We start from the raw sequence: 26,843 nt of genomic DNA on the forward strand, positions 1-26,843 counted from the left end.
CAATGACATCACATGGTATAGCTTACAGCCCAATTAAGAGCTTTTAACTTAAGTTTTAGGATTGGAGGCAGATTGTAAAGTGTTTTAGGAGCACACAGTGGATGCATGTGCGCATGTGTGATCTCCCCATGTGTGTTTAGAATTAAGGCAATGTTTCCTATGCTAATTTTACATTATTTCCTACTTTAATAGCAAACATCTACTCACAGGACTTGATTATAATCCTTAATTCTATCTCCAGTGGGTGTCTGTTTGAGGTACATAACCCAGTTATTTTCATATTGGGAAGGGCTGAGAAAGCTCACTAAAAATACAGCTCTGTACAAACTTTCATAAAAGTTCTCGGAGTGGAACCTGAGTTTTCATGGACGGATGTGGCTGGGAGACCAGAGTTGAGTTTGGTGGGAAGAAAATGTCATTTATCACTGGAGGTGGGGGTAGGTTGTGGGGTGGATCCTTAAGTCTCACTTTGGGGATGTGGGTCATTTTGTATTAGCAGAAAAAGGCAATTTCGCACCCAAGCTGCCAAGCGGCTAATGCTGGATGCAGAGCTCTGGCTTTACTTCCAGAAGGGATATTTTACAGAAAAAGTCTGAACTGAAAGATGAGGAAAGCCACACACACATTTGTGCTATATCTGAATGAGGGTCTGCAGGGCATGTGGTTTCCTGACTTCTGAGGTTAAAGTGACCAGAGAGGAACTAAATAACCAAACAGTAACTCAATAAACACATGAGCAAAAATGCATAGAAAGGCATTTTAAAAATGCATATATCACAACCCCCCTTTTTTTTTGCCTGCAGGGAGACAGACTTTTCAGAAAGCTTTGAAAAATGAACTTGTCACAGGCACATCAAAGTACCAAAATGTTCAGTTTACACAATTTCTGTACACATACACTCTGACAGCTATTATCAAAAGGGTCAAATTCAAACTCACAAAGTAGAGTAGGGAAACAACAACCAAACAAACACCAAATCCACAGCACAAACACAAGACTCACAAAGAAGGAAAAAGTATCTACAATTCAACAGTGTTAAACTTCCCACTGGGTATGTTTCCAGTTGTCATGAGGTCCCGACAGCTTCAATCCGTTATCCTTGCAGGAACTGTGGATACAAATACCAAGTTCTTCTAGTTTCACAGCAAAAACAAAACAAAACAAAACAAAACAAAACAAACTAACAACAGAAACAGTTCTGGTCCTTGGTGCTGCATGGAATTCTTCACGATCCTGGCAAAGAAAAAAAAAAGGTGGAGTGGGAAGGTGGGTAAGTGACCAGCAACACTTACTACTGATTTATCTGTCTGTCAACCATACATAATAAGAAATCCTGCAGACTGGCTAACTCACCATCCTCGGCTGCACTGACTGTATTTTCCTCAATTACACGGTTAAGTTCAAGGCTAGCCTTGGCTATATGACACTCTACCTTGAAATTCAGAAAAAAAAAAAACCAGAAAAATAAATGGCTCACCTTGTAGGCGTGGGTCCTTGTCCTCAGAAATTTTTGAATGTTTCCAGGTCTTTGTCAGATACAGAAGGGGCATTGTCCCATTCACTCTCTGGATAAGTCTCAAAGTTGGAAGTGTCACCGTCACCCGATAACTTGGGCACAATGGGTGGCTGAGGGTCACGCAAAACACACACACACACAGACACACACACACAAACAAACATGTGAAACTCCATTAGAAAGGCAAGTGATGGCAGTTCACAACTGTAACTCCAAGATCTGACAACCTCACACCAATGTACATAAATTAAAAAAAAAAAGAAAGACATGTGAGTTGGACACTTCCATTAATTGACAATAATGTTTTCATGGTTCATAGGGAATGAGGTGACACCGGGCAGCCGAGTCGGAATGTGTAGTGCCTATCACTTGGAATGTAAATTTTTTTGAGTGGCTGAAAGCACTCCAGTATGGCAGACACATTGTGTACATAAGCACAAACACAGTGCATGTACATAAAGCACTAAATAAATAAAAACAAATCTCCAGTAAATTAATTTGCAAGACTGAGACATAGCAGCGGGAGCTCCCTGGGTGTTTAGGACCAGATATGAAGCTGTCCATTTAGTTCACAGGTATATAATATTCCCACCTTCAGTTTCCTCTGTGGCACTGACTCCCAGTCCACACCTCGGAACCACCGGTGACGCTTGATGTCTTCTGCCCCATTCTTGAGAAGAAACATACATGCTCAGTAAAAACCATTTGAAAAGACACTGTGTGTGTGTAGCATGTGTAAAAATCTCCCTCTAATAAAGCAGTTAAAAAAATATAAGTGGCCAAGGATGTTGCATGTCTTTAATTATAGCACTCTAGAGATGTAGGGAAGTGGATGTTTATAAGTTTGAGGCCAGCTTGGTCTACATAACAGATTTCCAGGACAGCCAGATCTATATAGTGAGAGCCGGTCCCAAAAATAAATGAAAAATCTAAAAGTTATCCTTAGCTACATAGTGACTTTGATTCCAGTCTAGGCTACATGAAAACAGCAAAACAGGGGTGAGAGAGATGGCTGCTCTTTCAGAGGATCCAGGTTTGGTTCCACAGTACCCATATGGTGGCAGACAACCTCTTGTAACTGCAGCTCCAGGGCACCTGGAGCCCTTGTATTATGTGGGTACATTATTTTTACCCACATAGTATATACATGGAATTAATGGAAATAACTAAACCAAAAAATATATAGAGAGAGCATGGTCCAGGATCCTCTGAGTGGAAGACATCACCGTCAGTGTGCATGGTAGTGGAACATTCTAGCATGACTCACCTTCATGCTGCCTAGGCGCCGGGTCCTGTCCACAACCAGCAGCTTCTTGATGAGGTCCCTGCATGAACAGAGCAGATTCCACGTGGATCCAGAAAATGCCAGAATCAATGTGGGTGCCAACCCCCCTCACACCCCACACAGCTTATCCATCGTGGGAAAAGGATTTCTTGGGATATGTGGGGATCAGGGCAGGTAGGCAGCTTGCACTCTGGGCTCCAACAGCTAACAATGACCTTCAACCCTTGACCTCTAGCCTCTGCCTCCTACAAGCCAGGATTGCCGACTGGCATTCCAGTTACACCATGAAGGATGGAGCCTAGGCCTTGGGGCATGCTAGTGCCACTGGGCCACCAGCACTCTACCCATTGAGCTACAAGCACATTGCTGACTGAGCTACAAGCATGCTATGCAACAAGTTACAAAATCACTACCAGAAGAGCTATAAATCACTCTGGCCACTAAGCTGCAAGCATTCTACCCACTGAGCTACAAACTCCATCCAATGAATTTCAACTGCAATACTTTAGTATGTATCTATCCCAGTATCGTTTCCTCCTCTGTAACTGATGAGGCTGCTTTACAGGCTACACCTGTGTTCCTTTACACAGATCTGTATGGGAAAACTGAGTTTGTAGGTTGCACACACTTGTTGAATGAGGTCCCAAACATCTGTTACTCTCTAGTGTCTTTATCATGGATAAATGACAGAAGAATGCAAAGGATACTGAGGTGCAGTAAAGCTGCTCCAACGTTATAGAGAGTTTTGGGTGACTATTCAAGTAGCAAACTGTCTCTATCATCGTCTCCATCTTCTCATTTGGGAAGCTGCTAACCTGCACTCCCAGCACACTCAGGTAACCAAGTTTATTCCTTCTTAAATCTCTGATGGGGTTGAAGACCAGGTCGCTTAGTTTCACAATGAAGCTTAGTTGTTTAAGGGTTAAGATATTTTTAGGTCTAAATAGATGTTTTAAGTTGATAATGACAAGAGGTGATAAAGATTGATTTACATTCAGAATTTTAGATGCACCAAGATAGGAAAGCTGTCTTCTTCAAGGCTGTCAAATACAAATAGCCAAAACACTAAGAATGTAACATTTATGTAATTCCTGATTGTGTCATGGTTCTTCTTGCTACAGGCAGTTTATTGTATATATGTGTAATAATATAAATATACATGTAAAAAATAAAAATGTTTTTAATATAAATATATATGTAAAAAATAAAAATGTTTAATAAAAATGGAAATAAATTAATTAATTAAAAAGAAAAGAAAAATAACTAAAAAAAAGACTTGAAGTTAAGACAGGGTGGATACTGAATGCTGTGTGTGTGTGTGTGTGTGTGTGTGTGTGTGTGTGTGTGTGTGTGTGCACCGCTCAAATACCCTGCAATCCATAGCAATTATGATAATATCCATTAGGGACAATAGCTCAGTGAAAAGGGTGCTTGTAACTAAGTAGGAAGAGTGCTTGAAACCAAATTGGTTGAGAGCTTATAACTCAGTGGGCAGTGTTTATGCCATAATCTTCATGAAATACATGATCAGTATGAACAGCAATGTATTGACCTTTAACCATCTTGCATGTAAGAATTCTTTATAAGTGCCATTTCAGTGAAAAGAGGAAAGAAAGGGAAAAATGAAGAAAAATTAACAGTTGGGGAGCCACAGAGATTCCAATGTTATCAAAATTCACCATAAGTGTGTATAGAATTGTCTCAAAACTTGATAAATATACTAGATTTAGGCATGGAAATGATCATGAAGAGGAACCTAGAGTCCCAGTGTCTCCTTCAAGGTCCTATCTCCAAGAACTTAACTTCTCCAACTAAGTCCCTCTTAGTAGTTCAAAGTTAAAAAAATGTAAACAATTTAAAAAGTTAATAAATAGTCGGGTGTGGTAGTATGCACCTTTTATCTCAGTAATCGGGGCACATAGCTATGAGTTCAAGGGTAGCCTGTCTACATAGCAAGATTCAGGCCAGCTAAGGCTACAAAGTGAGACGATGTCACAGTGAATTAATAACTATAAATGAAATAAATGGATGGATGAAGTGATCACTTACACAATCGGCTCCAAAGCTTCATTAATTTCAACACTATCTATCTCAAAAGCAATGAGATATGTAACAGGCCTTTTGAATATTAAATTTCAGTAAAATGAGAATGACTTAAATGCTTTCCCTCCCTGGTAGTAAAAAATGGCCAACATATTTTTAATGAATAAGAGAGTTGGCCAGGAGTATGTGCTTGTGTTGTGATTTCACAAAGCTTTGAAAACAGCATGGGGACAGGGCAGGAAACCAGGAGTGCACTTACTTAGAGGTGAAATCCAAGTGTCTGGGGAATTCTATTTTGCATGCAAGAATTTTCTGGTAAATCCCAAATGGGTTGTCATCGAAAAATGGGGGAAACCTGTCACAGAGAGAAGTATGTATTTTCAGTAGAGTGTTAAATACATTGTCTGTTTTGTGACAATTATTATTTTTGCTTAATAGAGGCAAAAAAATTCATGTCAAATGGACCCACTGCTCTCTAACTGGCAACAGATGGGAAACAGATGGTCTTGGGAGATAGTACAGCCACAGGAAGACAGGGAGGGCATAGAGGGTCCTGATGCTCCCCAAAGAACTTCAGTTGATGGCTTCCTCCCCAGCAGGAGTAGAAGTGACAGTTATAAATCTTCAAGAGGCAGGGCTTAGTGGGAGGAAGATAGGTTACTGGATATGTGCTCTTCAAAAAGACACTGGGACTGCAGGCTCTTCTTCAGAATCACTTCAATGTGAAAAACTCACTTTCTGTTGATTCTAAAGCATTTTCTCATACATACATACATATATGTATATGTGTGTATGTCTTATCAATTGTGTTATATATTATAATTGTGTTTATATAAATAAATGTGATTTTATATATGTGAATTTTAAAGAAAATATACTTCATGGATTATTCATACACACACAATATGTACAAATTTTCTAGAACACATGCCTGGGACATTATTTGCATATAGGGCCTCTGCCTAGAGAATGAGTGGCAGATCTTGACATGAGCCCTCGCTGGGTGAGGATGACCCTAAATGCAATGGCAGTGACCTCATGACAGACAAAAAAAGGAGATTCAGACCCACAGGAGAAGCCATGTGAGATGGGAGTGGGATTGATAGGGCCACAAAAGCTAAGCACACCTGGCACCTCCAGGAACTTGAAGAGTAGATGGATGGATGGGTGGGTGGGGAACAAATGGATGTATGGATGGATGGATGGATGGATAGATGAATGGATGGATGAATAGATGGATGGGTGGGTGAGTGGGTAGATGGATGGATTCATGGGTGGGTAGGTAGATGTTCCCTCTTGACAGATCTCACACTATTTTAGTAAAATTCTCCTTCAAGGATTTTTTTCTACCTGGTTTGATCCACAGAAGATGAACTTTCTTTTATCTAGGCACCAGAGAAAAGTGCATAGGTCCAGGAAAATTGTCACCTCCCCAGAGAAGCCAGTGACTCTTTAGGTATATACAGGTGAACATTGCCATGGTATTGGCCTCCAATTCCCCCAGCCACACCTAAATCTATGGAATCTTGCTTTCAATGTTTTCACAATTTTCTCAGATATGCCAGATTCTAGAGGTACCAGTAACCCTCAGGAACCTGTCAACTGGGAGACAGACACAGAGCCCATTACTTTGTCTTGTGCATTTCCTTGCCAAGAAAGAGAAATTAGGCCGAAAAAACATAACACAATTTTGTCTTCCTCATCTGCTTTTCCATTACTACTTACTAAGCTGTTTTTGGTTATTGTCATTTGTTCACCTTGGGTACTGCTCAGCATCAGTGGGTCATCCCATGAATAAGATGGATGTTACACATAAGGAACCATAAATGTCTATAAAAATTTAAAGTCTTGTTTGAGCAAACTAAATACCCAGTCACCCTCCAAATCCTGACAGTGGGGTATGTGAGTGCATCCACATGCCAAGTGTTTGCAGACTAAGGAGAAAGGAGATGCCAAGGTTCTGTATGAAGTGTGAAGGAGACACCATGTGCATGGAACCACATATGTCAAGAAGATCACTCACCCAGACAGCATCTCGAATATAAGAATGCCCAGTGCCCACCAGTCCACAGCCCTTCCATGGCCTTTGCTCTGGATGACTTCCGGAGCAAGGTATTCTGGTGTCCCACAGAGGGTCCATGTCCTGTGGGGGTGACAGAAGCATGAACATGTGAAACTTGTAAGGTGCCGTAACATACAGTGATGAAGACCACATTACAAGTGTGGCCACTGTGGAAAAAAAATTAATGTATGGTCACATATATTTAACATTTCTAAGTGAAAGAAACCAAAAATGCTCCTAAATCAAACTTTCTGTGCATCAACTGATATGACAGTATAGTATTTCATAATGTGAAAGTATTAGAGATACATGTCATATTCAACTGTGGGCAGACCTATTCCCTAGGCACAAGGAAGCTGTGCTGTGAGCTTTAACTGTCAACTGGCACAACCCAGAATCCCCTAAGAAGGGTCTCAATGAAGGATTGGCCTGTGGGCCTAGGTTCACAAACCTGTTCCATAAAACTAAAGAAATGCAAGCTTTGGGTGTTCAATATGGCTCAGCTGGTAAAGTGTCACACAAGCCTAAGATTGATCCACAGAACAGAAAGAAGGGGTCAGGCAGTGGGGGCACATATCTTTAATGCCAGCACTCAGGAGGCAGAGGTTATATGGATCTCTTAGTTGGAGACCAGAGTAATCTATAGAGTGAGTTCTATCTAGGACAGACAGAGCTAGAGAGAGAAATCCTGTTTCGGAGGGGAGGGGGGAGGTCGGAGAGAACAGACTACAAAAGGTTGTCCAGCACGTCTCACAATGGGCCATGACAGATACGTGTCCAAATATTCGGCATACATATAACAACAACAGCATGAACACTACCTAATTCTAAGCTCTTTGCCTTGTTTTTAGCCCTGGCTAGCCTCCAACGTGCCCACCTTTTAAATTACAAGCACGGACCACCACACCCAGCTGTTCCATCTATTTTGCTAATGTAAACTGACCCTGTAAATAACATGTTCTTTGCTGAATTTCTTACAAGTATTAACTTGCATATAATTTAGTTAATGTTCGCATAATAATTTTTCGGCCTCTGCTAGTACTGTACATGCATTCACACACACACACACAATTTAAAAAAATTAAAATGTAAACAAACTGAAAGTAGTAGAAAGAATACTAGTAAAGGAGAGAGTGAGAAGTGGAGAAATCAATAAGCATTATTATTTTTAACACTGACAGGGCTAGGAATGTGGTTCAGTTGGTATAGAAATATTATTCAGCCATGAAAAGGATGGTAAGTCTAACAGATGGCACCACATAGATACACACAGAGGCCACTATCTTAAGTTGGACATAAAAAAGAAAAAATAAAATATTGTAATGATGCTGCGAGTGTGACGTGCATAAGCTAGGAAGACACAGAGAGACACACAGGGGGTTGTGAGGGGCAAAACAGGAGAGTAGGAAGTGACTGCTCCATGATTCATGTTTACATATGATGAAAACAAGGACCATGGTAAAGTTGATAGAGTGCTGGTCTGGTGTGCTTGAAGTGGAGACACTCAGCAGATCAAGGCACTTGTATTAAGCCTGATGCCCTGAGTTCAATTCCTGGGACCCACGTGGAGGCAGCAGGGCACTGATGCCTGCAAGTTGTCCTCTGAACTGTTTATTCCCCCATCCAAAATAAAGATATGGATTTTTTTTAAAGGGAGGCTCAAGAGATGACTCAGTGAATAAGAACACTTGATCTTGTGGGAACCTGAATTCGATTCCTCTCATCCACATGGTGATGACACAACCACCCATAACTCCAGTTTCAGGAGGACCTGCTAACCTCTTCAGCCCTCTGGGGCACCAGGAATGCATGTGTTATGCAGATATACATGCCACCAACACTCACACACATAAAATAATAAAGTGATTTTTTTTTCAAAAGGAAAGGTTCTATGCTGGGCCTGGGGCTCCCACTGGCCATCCAACTGATGGCAAAGCTGAGGCAAAAGGATCATGAGGCATGGGGTAGCCTGGGCTACATGGCAAGATGTCTGCAAGTAAAAAGCAAAAGAGTAAGAATAGGAATAGGAATGGAAGGAGGAAGATAAAGGAGTAACTGATTTTATTAAGATATCCTTAAGCCCGTATGTGCCCTTGAATTTACTCCTTGCTTGGTTCCACCCATTTTGCTCCAACCCTGAAACCTACAGAGTGAGCTATCAGGAAGATATTTCAAGTCACAGCATGAGGACTTTCTAATAAGGGCTCTAGTGGCTCAGGAAGAAATTGACAGAAGGAAGGGCACAAAATTTAAAGGCTTTTGGGTAGCAGCAAACCAGATAGTGCAGGGAAGAGATGAAGAGAAAAGTTCTGCAAGTTAAATGCACAGCAGGGGATTCAAGTTCAGAATCTGTAAAGAACTGATGCAACCGTGGGGCAAGGGATAGCATATAGTTCAACTCAGACACTTCTGTGGGTATAGAGTGCTTACCTTGCAGACAGAGAGGCCAGGTTCCACCCCGAGCATAAACAAAATGTGGAAATGCTCACCTGTCATCCTAGCACTCCAGAGATCCAGGTTAGAGCATCAGGAGTTCAAGGTCATCCTTGGCTGCCTAGTGAGTGTCAGGATAGCTTGGGATACACATATACCCTCTGCCTCTTGTCCCACCCCAATGGAATCAACTAGAATCAGTCAGTCTTAGGCTTCCAACACTCCGTGTGGTCTAAGCCCATTAACTTAGATTTCGATCTTTGTAGCCTGACTCGGTTAGAACAAGATCAGGGCAGATAGAGCATCATACCTGGTGAGGCCACAGGTAACTGTAGCAGAGATAGCTCCAATTACGATACCGAAAGCTGAGTCTTCCTGTGTCTACCTCAGGTTGGAGGCTTGCATGTCTCAGGCTGTGGAACTTTCTGGTTATGACTTGTTTCTACAACCTTGAACCTCTCTGCATATTCATTTTTACAAACGGACCCAACGACTGTCTGCCTGATCAATGGTACTTTGCACACTCCAGCAGTACTGGGGTCATGGAGAACCTGTCCCAAGCACAGACACCCTACTGAGGCTGGAAAGTACCCAAGTCCCTCAATACCGAGCCTTCTCTCTCCCCACCGCCTGGCTATGGGTTAACAGGAACATGACACTACCTTCTTCTTATCTGCAAGGAGCTCCCATACCTATGAGTGGGAAAAGGAGCCATGGGCAAGGGACCCTAAGGACAGAGTTCTATAAATAGAAAAGAAAACACTAAGATGGAGACTGGAGAGGTGGCTCAGCCTTTCAGCCTTCAGACCTCTGGCTACTCTTGCAGAGAACCTGGGTTCAGTACCCAGCACCAATATGACAGTTGCTTACTTGTAACTGTAGTTCTAGGGTATCCAATACTCTTTTATGGCCTCTGTGGGTCTCAGTCCCTCCTTCCCCCTGTCCCCCCCCTCTCTCTCACACACACACACATACACCACACACATGTACACACACACCACAGACATAAAATAAATACATCTACTGCTATCCCTGGATATATGGTTGTGTGTGTAAAAAAAAAAATATATATATATATATATATATACTTGTACATCTAAATACATACATATATTTGCCTATATGAAGTCATTCACACAGACAGTATTTGAATTTTCTAGAACAAAATTCAACCATCTTGATGACAGAATACTTTTCTCCTCTGCTCACAGCCTGAAGGGGCCCCCCAGTTCCATGGTTGTATACTAGGGGTAGACCGTCCCCCACAGGCTCAGGTATTTTAATAGTTGGTGTCCAGCAGGTGGTGCTGTTTGGAAAGACTCTGCACAAGCTTTAAGGAAGGCAGAGCCTTATTGGAAGAAGTAGGTCACCAGGGTCAGGGTTGAAAGTGTGAAAATCCTGCCCTACTTCCTGGTTGCTCTTCCTATATGTAACTACAATGTGAGCCACTGCCCTTTACACATGTTCCTGTTGGCATGTGATTCCACAGTGGAACTGGGAACTCTAACATAAATCTGTTTGTTCTTAAGTTGCTTTTTTAGGAGTGTTTTATGACATCAACGGGAAAAGGAATGGGAGACCCATTTAAACATATGGAGGGAGGGGTATATTACACAAGAGCCCACCAGGCATCTTCTGCCATGTCTGTCCACTCATCTAAATCAAACCTTCAATTTTCAATTAACCTCTGATGACTCCATGACTGCTTCCCCTCACCTATCCACCAGCTTCTTGGCAAAGCCAAAGTCGGTGAGTTTGATATGTCCTTCCCGATCTAGAAGGATGTTTTCAGGCTTCAGGTCTCTGTAGACAATTTCCTTGGAATGCAGATACTCAATGGCACACACAATCTCTGTGGCATAGAAGATTCCAGCGATGGAGGAGAAGCGGCCACGGTTCCGCAGGTAGGTGAACAGCTCACCGCCAGGCACAAACTCCATCAGCATGTATAGAAAGCGGTTGTCATGGCCAGTCCAGAACCTGTGAGACATAAAAGAGTATATGATGGGTGTTGAGCTGGGTGCTCAGATATGGATGTTGGTGATTGACAGACACTGATGACAAGATGTGTGCACAGACTCCAGATATATAGAGGTAGATGTTCCCATTAATATACTGACATACACAGACCCTGACAGATGCTTATATACAAATATGAAAATACAAATACAGATATCAAGGTAAATACACAAACAGATGCAAACATCTGCATGTGTCCTGGTTATATTTATTTAATCATCACTTCTACAACACAGAGTCACTTGGGAAGAAATGCAGCAAAGAATTTCCCATATCAGACTGGCCCATGGGCACTTCTGTAGGGAGGGTCATCATTCAGCTAATTACTTAATTACCATATGAAGATCATGTCCACTGTGGGTGGCACCATTCCTTAGCAGGGGGAAGATGTGCTGCCAACTTTAATTCAGCCTGAAGTCAACTAGGTACGGTCTCAGTGAGGCATTTCCCACATCAGATTGGCCTGTGAGTGCCTGTGGAGAGTACCCTCTTTGCTAATTGACATGGGAGAACCCCTCCCACTGTGGACTGGGCTTATTGGACTGGATGAAAGCTTTCTGCTTCTGGTTCCTACTCTGAGTTCTCTCCCAGATGGCCTGTGACAGGGAAGTGAAAGCCAAGTTAACCCTTCCCTACCCTCAGTCCCTTTGGGTCATTGTTTTCTCACAGCAACAGAGTCAAAGCTGACCAGCAAGTAATGAAGATGTTTGATAAAATGTCCAATATCAGGTCACCCAGATGGTAAGGTTGTGCTTAGATGGACTGTGGATGTAGGTTGACGTTAGGACATTACAGAATGCTAAAACTGTGAGGACAACCCAAGGAAGGAATTCGCCAGGAGATTATGTGTTAAAAGGTATTTCCCTAAGCGGTACCTTCACCAACACCATGACCTTAACCAAGACTATGTATGTATGCATTACCATCTATCCATCAATCATCTATTATCTAGTTATTTAACCTATCCATCCAACCACCCATCACTTTTCTAACATCTATCATCCAACATCTGTCTTTATCTATTATATATAATCTATTTACACCTATCTACTATCATCTACATGCATTATATATTATCTGTCTGCCTGTCAGTCATCTATCCCGCAAGTAACTCCCACCCAACTACCACAAGGTTTTCATCCACAAACATCACTGCTTTACAGGGGCACACAGCAATGTCCGCAGAGCACTCTATAGACTACCAGACCCTACGATGGGAGGCTCCTTGCAGTACCTGCAGTATGACACCTAGAGACAATGGACCTTTCAAGAGTGCATAGCACAAACCTCTCCAAAGACACATCCCACCCCAGATTTCATTCCTGGCTAGATCTCTGTATGCATATCCCTCTGACATAAAGGAATGAGTGCACAAGGTGAGAAATCATGATATCCATCCAGAGCACAAACTTTCTGTGTCAACTTGACAGCACATCCTTGTCCCGCAGAGGTGGGCGGAGTCCTATGTCAATCAATTAGAACGCTCTAACAGATATGCCTGCAGGCTGGTCTGATGTAGGAAATCCCTCAGTAAGAACCTTCCCAGAGGATTCTGGGTTGTGTCACTTGACAGTTGAAGCTCACTGAACATTTTCCCCCTGCTCTGGGAATGGTGCCACCCATAGTGGGCTGAACCTAATATTGACTCTTGGTAAAGCCATTTGCAAATAAACTCAGATCCCTGGTAGCAATATACACAGAGATTCCTATCAGCTGTTTGAAGCCATTCCCACTATGCTGGGCATCCTACATCTCTTCAAGAAAAATATACTATTCCATGTTCATAGACACCATGCACTAGTTGGGATGGATGATCTCACAAGAGTTCAGTTAAATGATAAATTATAAGACTCTAAGGATCTTTAGTAACATGCATATCAACATATGACGTTCGGCAACCCATTAAGTTGTGTTCTCACAGCTGGGCAGATACACAGTGTGCTCTATCATGCTGTGAGTACAGCATGCAGGTCAACGGCAAGTCTCTACAGCACTAAGTCAACTTTGACCTAGTTCTTAACCCACCTGTTGAATCCTGTTAATGCCAAAGAAAGAAAGAAAGCAATGAAAGAAAAGATTCTTATAAAGAATGTGTGGTGAGACAGTAGTGGGTGCAATTGTCTAGCCTGACTTAGTTTAAGCCCTCAGAATTCATTCTTCCACAATTCCTGTGGTAAAAGTTTGCACACCTAGGGCCTTGGGACAGATCTGTGTGGAGATGGGTCTTTAAATGGGGAAACTGGAGTAGAGGGAGGTCTCTGGTGTAGACCTGAGCTAATGGGACTGGGAGAGGTGAACGGAAAACAAACATTCACAGTGGGATGAGCCTCAGTTGGTCCTGTGGCTGAGAGCAACCCATTTTTGGCTAATATTTAATTCTGTGTGAAATTTAAGGTCCCCATGTTTCAAATTAAAAGAAAATTACTTTTATTTTAGTGTGTGTGTGTGTGTGTGTGTGTGTGTGCGCACGCGTGTGAGTGTGCTGAGACCAGCAGAGAGCATCAGATCTCTTGGAACTAGAATTATAGATGACTGTGTACAGAGAGGTGAGTGCTGGGAACTAAACCCAGGTCTTCTGCAAGAGGAACACATGCTCTTAAACATTGGACCCTTTCTCTAGCCCCTGAGATTCTAATTTCTATACTATTCTAATGATTTTTGACTGTATCATACCTATATCATGTTCTGACAGCATAGAATATTCTAGAATACCATGGGTATTGTGCAGTGGTGTTTCAATGACATCATGCTGGGTAATTTACCCTCCCTGGGGCTTGCTGGGCAGAGAGACAATGGTACTTTCTGAGACCTAGGCCAGACCTTGTCTCAAACACTTAATGTAAACTAAGGAACAGAGCAGATGTTCTCTGACCTCCACATGCATGTGCACACATGAACCTTCATACATTATATATGCATATACATATTTTATATAGATATATGTATTTCTAAAATGCAAAAACATGGATTTAATATTGAAAAAACCACCAGTTGGGGTTTATATGAAAATCATGAATATATAATTAGCTTACTCTGTCACTTTGATTACAGGCCGTAACAAAACACCCAGGTCTTAGACTTTTACAGAGGCATCAACATTGAAGAGACTAATGTTAGCAACATGGGTCCTGATCACGTCACACAAAAAGGAGTTGTTATAAAAACTCACGAGTTGGATAAAGGATATACATATTTAGCATTCTTGTTATTCTTTGTGCTAAAGTGGATACAGCTGTTGGGGCAGAAGATACAGGACCAGCTCTGGCCACATTTCCTGCTTTATTTTAAAAGGTAGTATAAGAAATAAGGAAACAGATGTAATATCAGGGCTTCTGCTGTCTTTTATTTTTATTTTTAAATTTTCAAATTTTTAAATTAATTTATTCATATTACATCTCAATGGTTATCCCATCCCTTGTATCCTCCCATTCCTCCCTCCCTCCCCTTTTCCCCTTACTCCCCTCCCCTATGACTGTGCCTGAGGGGGATTATTTCCCCTGTATATGCTCATAGGGTATCAAGTCTCTTCTTGGTAGCCTGCTGTCCTTCCTCTGAGTGCCACCAGGTCTCCCCATCCAGGGGACAGGGTCAAATATGAGGCATCAGAATTCTTGTGAAAGTCAGACCCCACTCTCCACTCAACTGTGGAGAATGTCCTGTCCATGTCTTTTATTTTTAAAATGTTCATAATTAAGTATTTTCCAGCAGTCCAAAAATGTAAGTTACCTTACGTGTAAGATGTTTTATTTTGTTATTTGGTTTTGGAAATGGAATCTTGTTCTTGCACAACTAACTGTAAATGTTTTGTTGCTACATAATGAGTTGAGACCTAAATTAGTCTCTGGTTTTCAGTATATCACATTTTGTAAAATTACCTAGAGCACTTGAGCATGACTGGGTAGTAGCCAAACTCACAACTTGGAGTGATGGACCTGCTTTTATAAGGGCAGGAACAAGCTCCCACAATGCAGCTACATGGATTTTAGTGCCTACTGAAAATATATATATACCAAAAGTAGTTGAAAAATTATTTGAAATTACTAATTTGTGTTCTTTCTGAGGTATGTTAAATGTAGCTTTTGAAACAGAAGCCTTGAATTGAAATTTAATACTTGAACATTTTTGTATATATTTCTTTGTATAAAATTTTGTGCAGTACTAATGACAAAAATATGGTGTCATAATAAAATCAGGATTGATGGTCTTTTAGTTGTGGACTCTAGGAATTTATTCATCTCTAACATGACATTGAAAAGTAGTGGGTTGTTAATGCAGACTATGATCTTAATCAAAAGGTTCTGGAAGCAGTAAGTTTGTTTTCGTAAAAATTATACCATATCTGTGGAAGGTTTTCTTTTCTTTTTTTTTTTTTAAAGACTTATTTATTATTGTATATACAGTGCTCTGCCTGCATGTACACTTGCAGGCCAGAAGAGGGCATCATATCACATTTTTGATGGTTATGAGCCACCATGTGGTTGCTGGGAATTGAACTCATGACCTCTGGAAGAGCAGTCAGTGCTCTTAACCACCGAGCCATCTCTCCAGCCTGGAAGGTTTTCTTAACATCGGTGCTTTTCCTGCATTTGAAGTGTGGGCTTGGGGAGAGCCAGCTTCTGAATTGGGATGTTTTGAAATTCTAAGCACAGATTTTTAGAATGTCATTTTATAAATGGCAGTTTGGACAATAACAATGCAGCTCTAGACAGTGGCAAGATTAGTGTCCGATTTTTAAAGCTGCTTTCTTAGGCTCCTTATACTTTAGTAACTGTCTTTTTTGTTTCCATTTCATTGTTTCTTTTCTAGTTTTAGTGACAATGATTTTTTTGTCTTTTTTTTTTTTGATCAACTCATGATCTTGTTTTTACATGGTAACTACATGTATTTAGGACCTATCAGGAGCTTAAAATAAATTTGGTCACATTTATGTGTAAGCACATCTTACTATAAATGTTTTGGGTTTCTCAATTTACAACAGTTGTTTATTTCAGTGTGTAGTAAACAGTATCGTAAAGTGTCATGTTCACTACTTGTTAGTTTAAAATGTTATGGTTAATACAAAAAAAACCCCTCACGAGTTGAGGCTGGAGGGATAGATCAGAGGTTAAGAGCACCTGCTGCTCTTGAGAATGTGCGTTTGAATCCCAGCACCTATTTGGGCCATGTACAACCACCTGGTACTACAGTTTCAAGGGAAATATAGCCCCCTCTTCTGACCTCTATAGGTACTGTGCTCATGTGCATAGTCACACACAAAACTAAATCAAGAAGGGGGCTGGAGAGATGCCTCAGCAGTCAAGAGCACTGGCTGTTCTTCTAGAGGACCCGCGTTCAATTCCCAGCACCCACATGGCAGCTCACAATTGTCTATTACTCCTGTTCCAGGGGATCTGACACCCTCACACAGACATGTATGCAGTGAAAACACCAATGTACATATAAAAATAAATAATTAAAAAATGAAACCAAGACAAAATTTGGTAGCATCTCCTACCTCAACCACTAAGCTACAGGTCTCTACCCACTGACTGCAATCTCTCTACCCACTGATCCGCAAGTACTCTACCAACTAAGCTGAAAGCACTCTTCCCGCTGAGCTACAAGTACTTGACCCACTGAGCTACAAGCACTCTACCAAGTGAGCTGCAAGCTCTCTATTAGGTGAACTGCAACCACTCTTCCCACTGAGCTACAAGCACTGTGTTAGCTGAGCTGCAAGCACTCTATCCACTGGAGTGATAAGCTCTCTACCCACTGAGCTATAAGCACTCAATCAACTGAGCTAAAGCACTCTCCCTACTGTATTAGTCAAATTCCAAGCATTCTACCCACTGAACCACAAGCATTCTACCCACTGAGCTACAAACATTGTACTAGCTGAGCTACAAGCAGTCTACCCACTGAGCTATAGCCCCAGCACCTCCCCCACAATGAGTTCTTGAGAGAATAACCTAAGGAAGTTGGGAAGGTGAGGAGGAAGGAGTCAGGAACTTACAGCTTAATGAGGAAGGGATGGTTGATTTCCTTCAGGACTGCCTTCTCATTCTGCACATGCTGTTCCTGTTTCAGGCGGATGACATCTGGGATGCTCATAATCTTCAAGGCATAGTACCGTCTGCCTGTCTTCTCCTTCACCAGGTTCACTCGGCCAAAGGTTCCAGTGCCTGATGAAGACAATGCAGCCAGTCAGGGAGGAGGAAAAGGAAACATACCTGAGGAATGGACACTGTGCCAACCTGGGGCCTTAAAGCTGAACACAGGGAAAGAAATCTAGTTGAGCACTGAGGACTTTGTGGATTTGTTTACACACACAACTGTCAACCAAGGGGCCAGGAAGATGGCTCTGAAGGCAAAGAGCTTGCCTTGGGGAACGGATGGATGGACATCCCACTCAGCAAAGTTTCCTGTGCTGTCCACAAGCATGCTACTGCATACAACCACACACACACATAGTGATAATAATGACTAAAACTTTAAAAAGTAAATTGCCTGCTATGTGTATTGGAGGTAGGATTTCAAAATCAGCCATGATTAAAACACAGGCATGGGAAGAGCCCAGATACTGGACTCGGTAACTTCTAGTAGGGTCCTTTTAATCCTAGCTTTCTCTATTTGCCACCTCTTCCTTTTCCATCTCTATTTGCCTCCTGTCTCCTCCTCTTTCTTTAGCTCCTCCTGGACTTCCTGCTTCTTCTCTTCTTGAATCTCTGCTCCTCTTGCCCTTTCTTCCTGCACTTAGCTCAGCAGCCTCTGCTCTTTCATCTCCTCACGTTCTCCTCCTCCCTTATCTCCCTCCTAATTCTTCCTCCATCTTCATCTTTCCCTATGCCCCTTTGTTCCTCTTCTCTTCCAGCTCTACATCCATCTCTTCTTCCTCCTTCTCTTCCTCTTTCTTTTCCATTTCAATCTATACACTCATTCACCTGCCCACCCCATCCATCCCCCATCCATTATCCACCTACCCTCCTCCATCCCAGGGTTTAAACACAGTTGCTTTCTGCTTTATGACAATTCAACGTGCAGCATTCTCCCTTATGGTGTAGGAAAGCTATGTACTCAGAAAAAACAAACGTCATAACATTTCATTCTTCTCCCACCATTACAAACATGCAGGATGTTTCCCACAACGAGCTAGAGCCAGGCACAGGATCAAGAAGGACACATCCACAACTAGACAGCAGGCTGAGCAGCCCACGGACCACAAAAACTGGGTTCAGTACTAAAGTTGTGTAAAACGGGTGACAGGCAGGTTCTGTCACACCCAGCCTCAACTATATATTTTTTTTTTTTGGACTTCTGCTATCTTAGCTCACAAGGAAGAAATTGGTCTTGGTGGCTTTGTTATTTAGAAAAGGTGATGTCAATCAATCAGGAGACACCTGCCACAGAACATACAGGACTGGAATAGGCACAGAGAGTCACAAGTGGCCCAGAGTGGAAGTCAGGACTGGCAAGAGTGGATCAGATGGGTAGAAAGTATGGGTGAGGATGTTTATAGACATTTCAATAAGCTGAAAATGCTTAGACTAACCTCAAGTCTGCTCCAGGCTACCCCTGAGTGTGCGCTTCATGGAGGAAGGAAATCTTACCATGAATGTGGGCGTCACCACCCCCTTGCTGGGCTCCTGGACTAAATAAAAAGGAATAAAGTGAGCTGAGCCCTGTGTGTTCACTCTCTTTGCTCCTAACTGGATATTATGTGTCATCTGCAGCATCCTCCTGCCTCCATGGTGGACCTGCAGCAGTCTAAGCCAAAAATAAATCCCTCTTCCAGATTCAATACCCTATGAGCGTATACCAGAGGAGGAGGTCCCCTTCAGTCACAGACATAGGGGAGGGGAGTAGGGGGGAAGCGGGAGGGAGGGAGGAATGGGAGGATACAAGGGATGGGATAACAATTGAGATGTAATATGAATAAATTAATAAAAAAATAAATCCCTCTTCCTTTAAATTCCTATTATCAGGCATTTTGTCACAGAAAAATGAGAAAGCAAGTGCTTCTGATTGGCGGACCACATGCCACCTTTGTGCCCAAAGTACACCCCATGGGCAGAGCCTGTGACAGCTGTACTGCGGCGATGCGCAGTCCACAGGATGGCTTCTGCATCAGATGGCTACCGACCTGTTTTCTTCACACTTGTGCCTGCGGCTTATGGGTGCAGAGGCAGCTGGTGGTGTTGATTACACTTAGCAGCAGAGCGGTAGAGCCAAAGCGCAGGATGAGAAAGAAACATAACACCGTGGAAAAGCACAGTGCAGCAGAGCACCAACTGCCAGAACCTGTCAGAACAAAGCCAACCAGAAAGTACCAGAAACTCCCAGGGCAAGGTGCTATTTATTGCCTAGTGGGAGAAACTTAGCTCACTGGGGCTGTCATTGAAGGGGACACTGGGACCTCAGTCTTCTATTTTCTTCCTATGCTTCCTGGCTAATGTGTAGTGAGCAGCTCTGATCTACCAGAAGTTCCCATGATGCTCTGCATCACCATAGGTCCAAAGCAACAGAGTCATGGACAGATGCCTCTGACACCAGAAACCAACACAAATCATTCTTCTTTATAATTCTATAATGTGAGGGGTTTTGTCGCAGTAATGGAAAGCTACCTAATACACATTTCACACCAATTTTCAAAGTCTGTAGAATGACCTGTGTTGTCATTGGGCCCAAACATAAGTTGCCTGTCCTTACCCCACCTCCATCCCCAAACACACCCACAATCACTCAAATGCATGTTATATCTGCCCATCCCAGAATGTTCCAGCATCCCTGTGATGGAAAATCAGTCCATTTGTGATACTTAAGCCTTAGCCATTCACACCAGTCATTTCAGCACAGTCCTTTGACCTGGAAAGTTACTCCTAGGTCACAGGTCAGCAAGGTAACAAACACCACCACCCAAATTAACTGTAAATAATTTTATAGTCCTCATAGACTCTGAGGTTGCCTTCCACGCTACATGGATGAGTGGTCTTGCCAATTAAAACAAAAACAAATGACGACTTCAGAGGAGGAAGGTGCTGCCCACACATGCTCTACAAATGATAGTCAAGTGCCCCATCCATGGATACCTGGAACCTTCCTGAAGTAATTTTCTGCATGTCCGACATGGTAAGGGGGAAATATAACAATTTACATGGGTAACAAGGTTCCTGGGATAGCTGAGAAAGATGTAACATAGAAGTGCCAGGACTGGTTTTCAAGAGCCAATGGGGCGCAAGCAGGAACAATCCCAATAGGTGGTACAGAGAGATGCAGGTTCTTTCTTTCTCTCTATCATATTGGAAAATGGTGGTTTTTTTTTTCTGTCTGAGGTCAATACAGCATGTGATTTAGGGTCAGGAGGCATGGGCTGGGGTTACAACTCAGTGCTCATGCCTGGCACAAATGATTCCCTTTTGGGTACATTCCCAGCAGCTCACACAACAACAAGAGCAATACTAATAATGGTAATGATACTATTACTAATAAAGTTTTCTCTTGGGCCGGGCGGTAGAGTGCTTGCCTACCATGCACAAGGCCCTGGGTTCCACTTCCCCAAAAGTAAGAATAACAACATCTCCCCACATTCCATCCCCAGCCTCACAAAGAAAACTCTAAACAGAAGAGTGGACTGGAAGCACAAACCAGAATATTCCTGAAGGAGCCATGTATCAGGTATGCCAGTGTGTCATTAGCACAGATGGCCTCCCATAGGAAGAGCCAATTTACTAAGCCACAGCACTCTACCCACAGAATTCCAAGCACTGTATCAACAAAGTTACACCCTCAACCTCAGGGAGAAATCTTTTTTAAAATAAAGGAAGTGTGATGGCATGGCAGTTATTTCAGATAGGAAATAAAACTAAAAGTAAGCTATTGAGTATAGTATGAATGGAGCCAGACTCAATGCCTGGTTTTGCATCAACTCAGTGTGGTGAGGTAGGCTTTAATCCTAGTACTTCTCAAGTAAAGGCAGAAGGACTAACAGTGGTTTGAGGGCAGTCTGGAGTCCATGGTGAGTTCCCCGAAAGCCTGAACTACAGGAGATGACTCCCAAAAGAAACAGGAGGAAGGAGGAGACTTAGGAGGATGAAGAAGGGGATTTTCTTAGTGTGATTGAGGCTCTGTATTCAATGTGCAGTGCTTCAAAAGTAAAATCAAATGAAAATGTGAGTGAATGCAGAGGAAGCCTAAGGATGCATGAGTCCTCAAGATAACAAAGGTGCGACCCTTAGTGTATGGTTAGACTCAGTCTAGGGCATCCAGGCTTTAGGGAGGATTGAAACAAGAAGCAGTGGTCTGCATGACTGATGCTGTGACTTCCTGCTTTTCTTTTGGGTGATGGCCCCAATCCGGCCTCACTCCTGGAGGAAAATCATCCTGAAAGTCACTCCAGGACCACCATCACAATGACTCTGAACAAGTGCCTCTCAGAGAGGGAGAGGAGTCTATCACCCTTGGTGATGCAGGATGAGGATATGAGGGGCTGAGAGGGAGATGGACAGATACACAGCCAGGAGTTGAGGAGAAGGATAGGACACACAGCCAAGAGCTGAGAAGGATGGGACAAACACTTTATACCCTAGGAGAGCATTCAGGAGCAAACAGTCAAGAAAAGAAACCTGAAAGAATAAATCAAGGCAATGATTTATTCAAGATAGCTGCCTTGGGTGGGATTCTAGATGGTGCACATAGGTTTACTTAAGATGGTGCAGGATGGGTGGCGTTCAAGATGGCACAGGTTGGGTGCTATTCCAGATGGCACACATAGGTTCAAGGCAAAATGGCACAGGTTATGTGGGATTTAAGAGGCGCAGGGTGGGTGGGGTTCAAGATGGCCCAAGTAGGTTCAAGTCAGGATGTCACAGAATGGGAGAGATCCAAGATGGCACAGAGTGGGTAGGCTCACCTGTTGTCCTCCTTCCAGGAGTGGGAATGTGAGGTGTAGGTACATCAGCCTTCCACCCACTCCACATCCCCTGCAGGCCTCAAGGAGGACCCTCTCCACCTCTTCTAGCTCCTAGGTGCGCTAGACATCCTATGGCCATATCCAACCCACAATCCTTCACTTTCCATCAGGGTGAATGCATGGTTTGCCCCATCTCATAAACCACAAGGAATTAGGAGGTGGCACTCAGAGAGATGAGATGTAGTGAGGGGCACTATGCTCTACCTTTAGGAACTCTGCAAAGAGAACAGCCTGGTGCACCATGGGTGAATACAGTCTCTCCTGTGTACAATGGGACTTCTCTAGAAAGGCAGAGGCTGTCACTGTACAATGTGGGTAAATGTATATTTGCATATTCATGAATGTTATGCAGTTCTCACACCCTATTCCATTAGTGCAGACCAGGCTGTGTGATGGTGAGAGTGGGGCTTGTAGAAGGGATGATGTCATAGAGGCAGGAGCATGATGCAGCTGCTCTCATTACATCAGCAGGTATGAATGCTGGTGACTTGCAGTATTGATTGGTTGGTGATTGTTTTTTTTTCACCTTTTAAGCACTCTGGGTCTCCACCCATGCACAGGCACCTCCCCCAGCAAGGATCATGACTGCAGTATCTCCTAAGTGGTTCTAATTTCAGATTAGTGTCACTATAGACTACCAGATGGTGTCGGTGTCAGTGTCTCTCAGAGCTCCAATTCCCCTTCTCCTTCAGGACCCTCAGCAATTACTCTCTAGTGTATAAGGCACTACACTGTGGTGATCTGCCAAGAGCTTCCAATAGGTACTCACGTGACCCTCTCTCTAAGGAGGAGGCTCTTATCCAGACATTAGAGCTCCTGTCCTTGCAGGACCAACGATTTAGCACCAGCTTTCTATAAGGCATCAGGCCATGGAGGCAATGAATGGTAAACTGAGGCACGGGACTTAAGAGATCACAGCTGAGTCCAGGGTAGGAGAAGACCTGCCAGGCAGAGGGGGCCTGTTCACAAATTTAGATCTGAGATCCACTGTGCTGCAAGCACTCTACCCATGAGCTATAAATACTCTACCCACTGAATGTACCCACTATACCAACTGAGCTACAAGCACTCTACCCACTGAGCTACAAGCACTCTACCCACTGAACTATAAATACTCTACCAATTGAGTCACATGCATGTACACAGAAAATCACAAGCTATAAGCACTGTAGCCACTGAGTTACATGCCTAGCCTGGAATGTTCTTTACTAGAGTCTCCTAGTGAATGGAGAAAGAAGTTTCAGGTCAGGGGCAATAGCACCAATACTTATTTCCTGGAGAGCGCAGAGTTGAGTGTGTGCTGGGGACTGACCGGGAATGCAGAGTGTGTGAATGCGTGTGGCTGGGGAGGTGCTCCATGTGGATTCGGGTGGTAGGCACCTGCAGTTACAGGCCAGTCTGGTCTGCACAGAAAGTACAAGGACAGCTAGGGGCTACACATGGAAAGCCCGTCTCAAACAACCCCCAAATTGCCTATTTGTCAGAGGCATGGTCTAAATTTATATGAGGGCTTAGTGAGGAGAGTGTTTACAGCTCAGTTCTGTGTGTATTAAAAAAAATGAAAGGATGAATGGGGGAGAAGGGTGGCTAATATGTACACTCAAGTGCTTCTATAAGGTTTGGAGGGGAAAGGGTCACAGGAAGGAAAGGTGAGGAGATGAAGGACTCAGGACATGACACGGCCCAGGGAGGCTCCCAAGATCCCGATGGGTCCATGCTGGGGACACAGTTGTCCAGTAAGAAGGCTCAGTAGGTGAACAGGCTTGCTGTCAACTCCACGGACTTGAGTTCAATACTCCGGACCCATGTAGTGTAAAGCAAAATAACAGACTTCTGAAAGTTGATCTCTGACGCACAGGCTTGTACTGCCCCCCTCACCCTCCGTTTGCATGGAAAATAAGTAAAATTTAAAACTAGCAAAAGAGCCACACGCCTGTAATCCCAGCAATCCAGAGGCAGAGGCAGGAGAATCTTGCCAGCCCGGTCTACAAAGCAAATCCAGGATCCAGGACAGCCAAGGCTACACAGAGAAACCCTGTCACGAAAAATCAAAACCAAAACAAAACCAAAAAAAAATTAGTGAAAGAGCCAAGTGTGGTGGCACAGGCATTTAATCCTAACACTTGGGAGTCAGAGGCTAGCTGGTTTACATAGTGAGTTCCAGGACAGCCAGAGCTATATAAAATTCTTGTTTAAAAAAAAAAAGGAAAAGAAAAAGAAGGAAATGAGGAAGGAAGGAAGGGAGAGAGGGAGGGAGGGAGGGAAGGACCAGTTGAGGTGCTGAACACCAGTGTGTCCCTGTGGTCCCAGCAGTGGGAAAGCACACAGGAGGATTGCCTGGAGTCTCAGGCTGGCTTAGCTTTCACAGTGACTTTCACATCAGTCAATATCTGAAAAAACAAGGGTGGGGGCTGGGTTCCCACCACCTCATAGCCAATCTGTGGTGGCAATCTGTGGTGTTTCTCTCAAAAGTCAATCCAAAGCCTGGAGTGGGAACTCAGATTGAACTTCGGTCGCAAGTCCCTTTACCCACCGAGCCATTTTACCAGGCCTGCTGAGAAAATGTTAATCCTCCCTCAGTCCTGGCCCTGAACCCCGACTTGCCTTCCTCACTTCCAACACCCAGGAGTACGAAGAAGTCTCTAGAATCTCTGTCCCTAGCTGAGCGGAGAACGCCAGTTCCTCTCTCTGTCCCTCTTCCATCCTCTTGGAACACTTTCCTAAAAATCAACACACCTGCCGCAACTGTCCTAGCTACGGAGGTCGCGGAGAAGCTAGGGACTCCCGGGGATCAGACTTGAGAAACTGCTGCCCATGATCCTAGGCCCCTTGCAGCACCCCAGGCCATTTGAAAATCCACCGGGTTCCCCAGCAACCTGCCGGGTCACAGGGGCACCAAGTTCGGAGCCCACTAAAGAAAAACAGAGACTTGGGCGTACAGGGGATGCTGGGAAAACAACAGCGTACCTGTCCCCGAAGGGGTACCTCGGGGGTCAGGTGTCCCTTCGAGCCTAGGCAGGGGAAGGCGGATTCAAACCTGAGAAATCAAGGGCTCAAGCGGGTGCGCAAGCGCTAGGGAAGCCGGGCGTGGTGTCCCCAGGGTGACTGGCATCCCAGCAGGGAGCCACCGAGTCCCCAAGGTGAAGTCACCCTCCTGAAAGCTCTGTGACGTGGGGCTGCCCCGTTTCCGGAGGCCTAGTAATGAGTGTGTAGGAGATAAAAGCCTGAGGGTCGCAGGGAACCCTTGGCGCGGGACCGCATCCCCTCGCCCAAGTTCTTACCCACGGTAGCCACGGTGTCCCAGTCTTGTAGCGCGGGCCCCTCTTTCTGAGGGGACGACGTCCTGGACCGGGGGTCCGCGGCGGGTGCTGAGACCTTGGCTTTCCCAGGGTCATCATCTCTAGCCACAGGATCCTTTTTGGTTGCTGCGGCCCCAGTGGGTGGCTCCATGGGGCGGGGGAAGCACCGTGCTACAACGGCGCAACTGCAGCCTCCTCGGCATTAGCAGAGGGCACACTTAAGGACAATGGAAGCGCGCGCAGCCGAGCTCAGAGCAGCGGGAGGGGCTCTCGGAAGCGGCCAGGGGGTTCCGCGGACGCGCGTGGGGTCCGCGGGACCAAAACCAACCCCAACGCTCTTCATTCCCGGCGGAAGCGGGCTGGGCGGGGACTGGTCTACGCCAGCTCGGGTGCGGGGGTGTCAAAACGACGCGATGGAGGAGGTGCGCTTGTCGTGCTCCGCCCCTCGCCTATCCGGACTAGGGAGGAGCCCAGTTGTGGCCCCGCCTTGTCTGTCACTCACCCGCTGGGCCCACGGGAAGTCCCTGCACCAAAGTAAAAGCGATCTAGGGGACTGCCAAGGGGATACCGGGATTTCATCGCCCTCCCCCCATGTTCAGCCCCTTGGCCTCGGTAAGAAAGAGGTACAGGAACTTCCGGCTGCCATCCTGTGGATGTTGCGGGCAGAGCCAGAGCAGTAGAGAGGTGGAGACACACAGGGGAGGAGTTTGGGTAGGGCATGGCTTCTCCTTTGTTGCCCAGGATTAAATTCTGGGCGCCTTGCAGTCCTCAAGCGCCACCATCCTGAAAGCCCAGTCTCACAGTGGCCCCATGGCACCTGCTAGTCCCAAGCCCAGGGACTCCTGGTGTAGATAGGGTTTCCAGGGACTTGTTTTGCTGTAGGTTTGGGCTCTCTGGGAGTGCTGAGAACTGGGTGCTTTTCAGACCGCAGCCACCTGCAAAGGTGTGGGTTGTTTCCCTGATCCTGGAATGCAAAGAATGCACTCCACTGCCCTGTTCTTAGCTATGGGACACAGCGCCAATAAAGCCCTGAGACAGAGGCAGAGTAGGGACCATCGACTCAGAACCAGGTGCCCTGATGGTGCCGGGGGTGGGAGGTGGCAGGTACGTCTTACCTTAAAAACAAGGAAGTCTGCCGGCTTTTTAAAAATTATTATTGTTGAGCCGGGCTTGGTGGCGCATGCCTTTAATCCCAGCACTCAGGAGGCAGAGGCAGGTGGATCACTGTGAGTTCGAG

General features: G+C 44.4%; 1 protein-coding gene across 2 annotated transcripts; it reads right to left on the minus strand.

Moving 5' to 3' along the window:
* Positions 1-1,459: 1,459 nt before the first annotated feature.
* Prkx (protein kinase cAMP-dependent X-linked catalytic subunit) lies at positions 1,460-25,992 on the minus strand. 2 transcript variants are annotated; one of them, XM_051141290.1, is made up of 8 exons: positions 25,589-25,991; positions 17,355-17,523; positions 11,057-11,320; positions 6,869-6,988; positions 5,105-5,200; positions 2,785-2,842; positions 2,110-2,187; positions 1,460-1,627 (listed from the first exon to the last, which is right to left on the minus strand). In XM_051141290.1, exons 1-8 carry the CDS (start codon positions 25,755-25,757, stop codon positions 1,502-1,504), a joined length of 1,080 nt encoding a protein of 359 aa, XP_050997247.1. In that variant the 5' UTR covers positions 25,758-25,991; the 3' UTR covers positions 1,460-1,501. The 2 variants fall into 2 exon arrangements, with proteins under 2 accessions (XP_050997247.1, XP_050997248.1); XM_051141291.1 differs by lacking the exon at positions 5,105-5,200 and having other exon boundaries at positions 25,589-25,992.
* Between the last annotated feature and the right edge of the window lie 851 nt (positions 25,993-26,843).

This window comes from Acomys russatus, chromosome X (assembly GCF_903995435.1).
Source record: "Acomys russatus chromosome X, mAcoRus1.1, whole genome shotgun sequence".
NCBI classification, from domain to species: domain Eukaryota; kingdom Metazoa; phylum Chordata; class Mammalia; order Rodentia; family Muridae; genus Acomys; species Acomys russatus.

Coding starts and splice junctions, on each gene's coding strand:
- Prkx (XM_051141290.1), bottom strand. CDS start 25,757: ATGGAGCCACCCACTGGGGCCGCAGCAACCAAAAAGGATCCTGTGGCT. Junction 5,201..6,868: donor ATATTCGAGATGCTGTCTGG/GTGAGTGATCTT, acceptor TCTCTGTGACAG/GTTTCCCCCATTTTTCGATG. Junction 2,843..5,104: donor CACTTGGATTTCACCTCTAA/GTAAGTGCACTC, acceptor CTGTTCATGCAG/GGACCTCATCAAGAAGCTGC.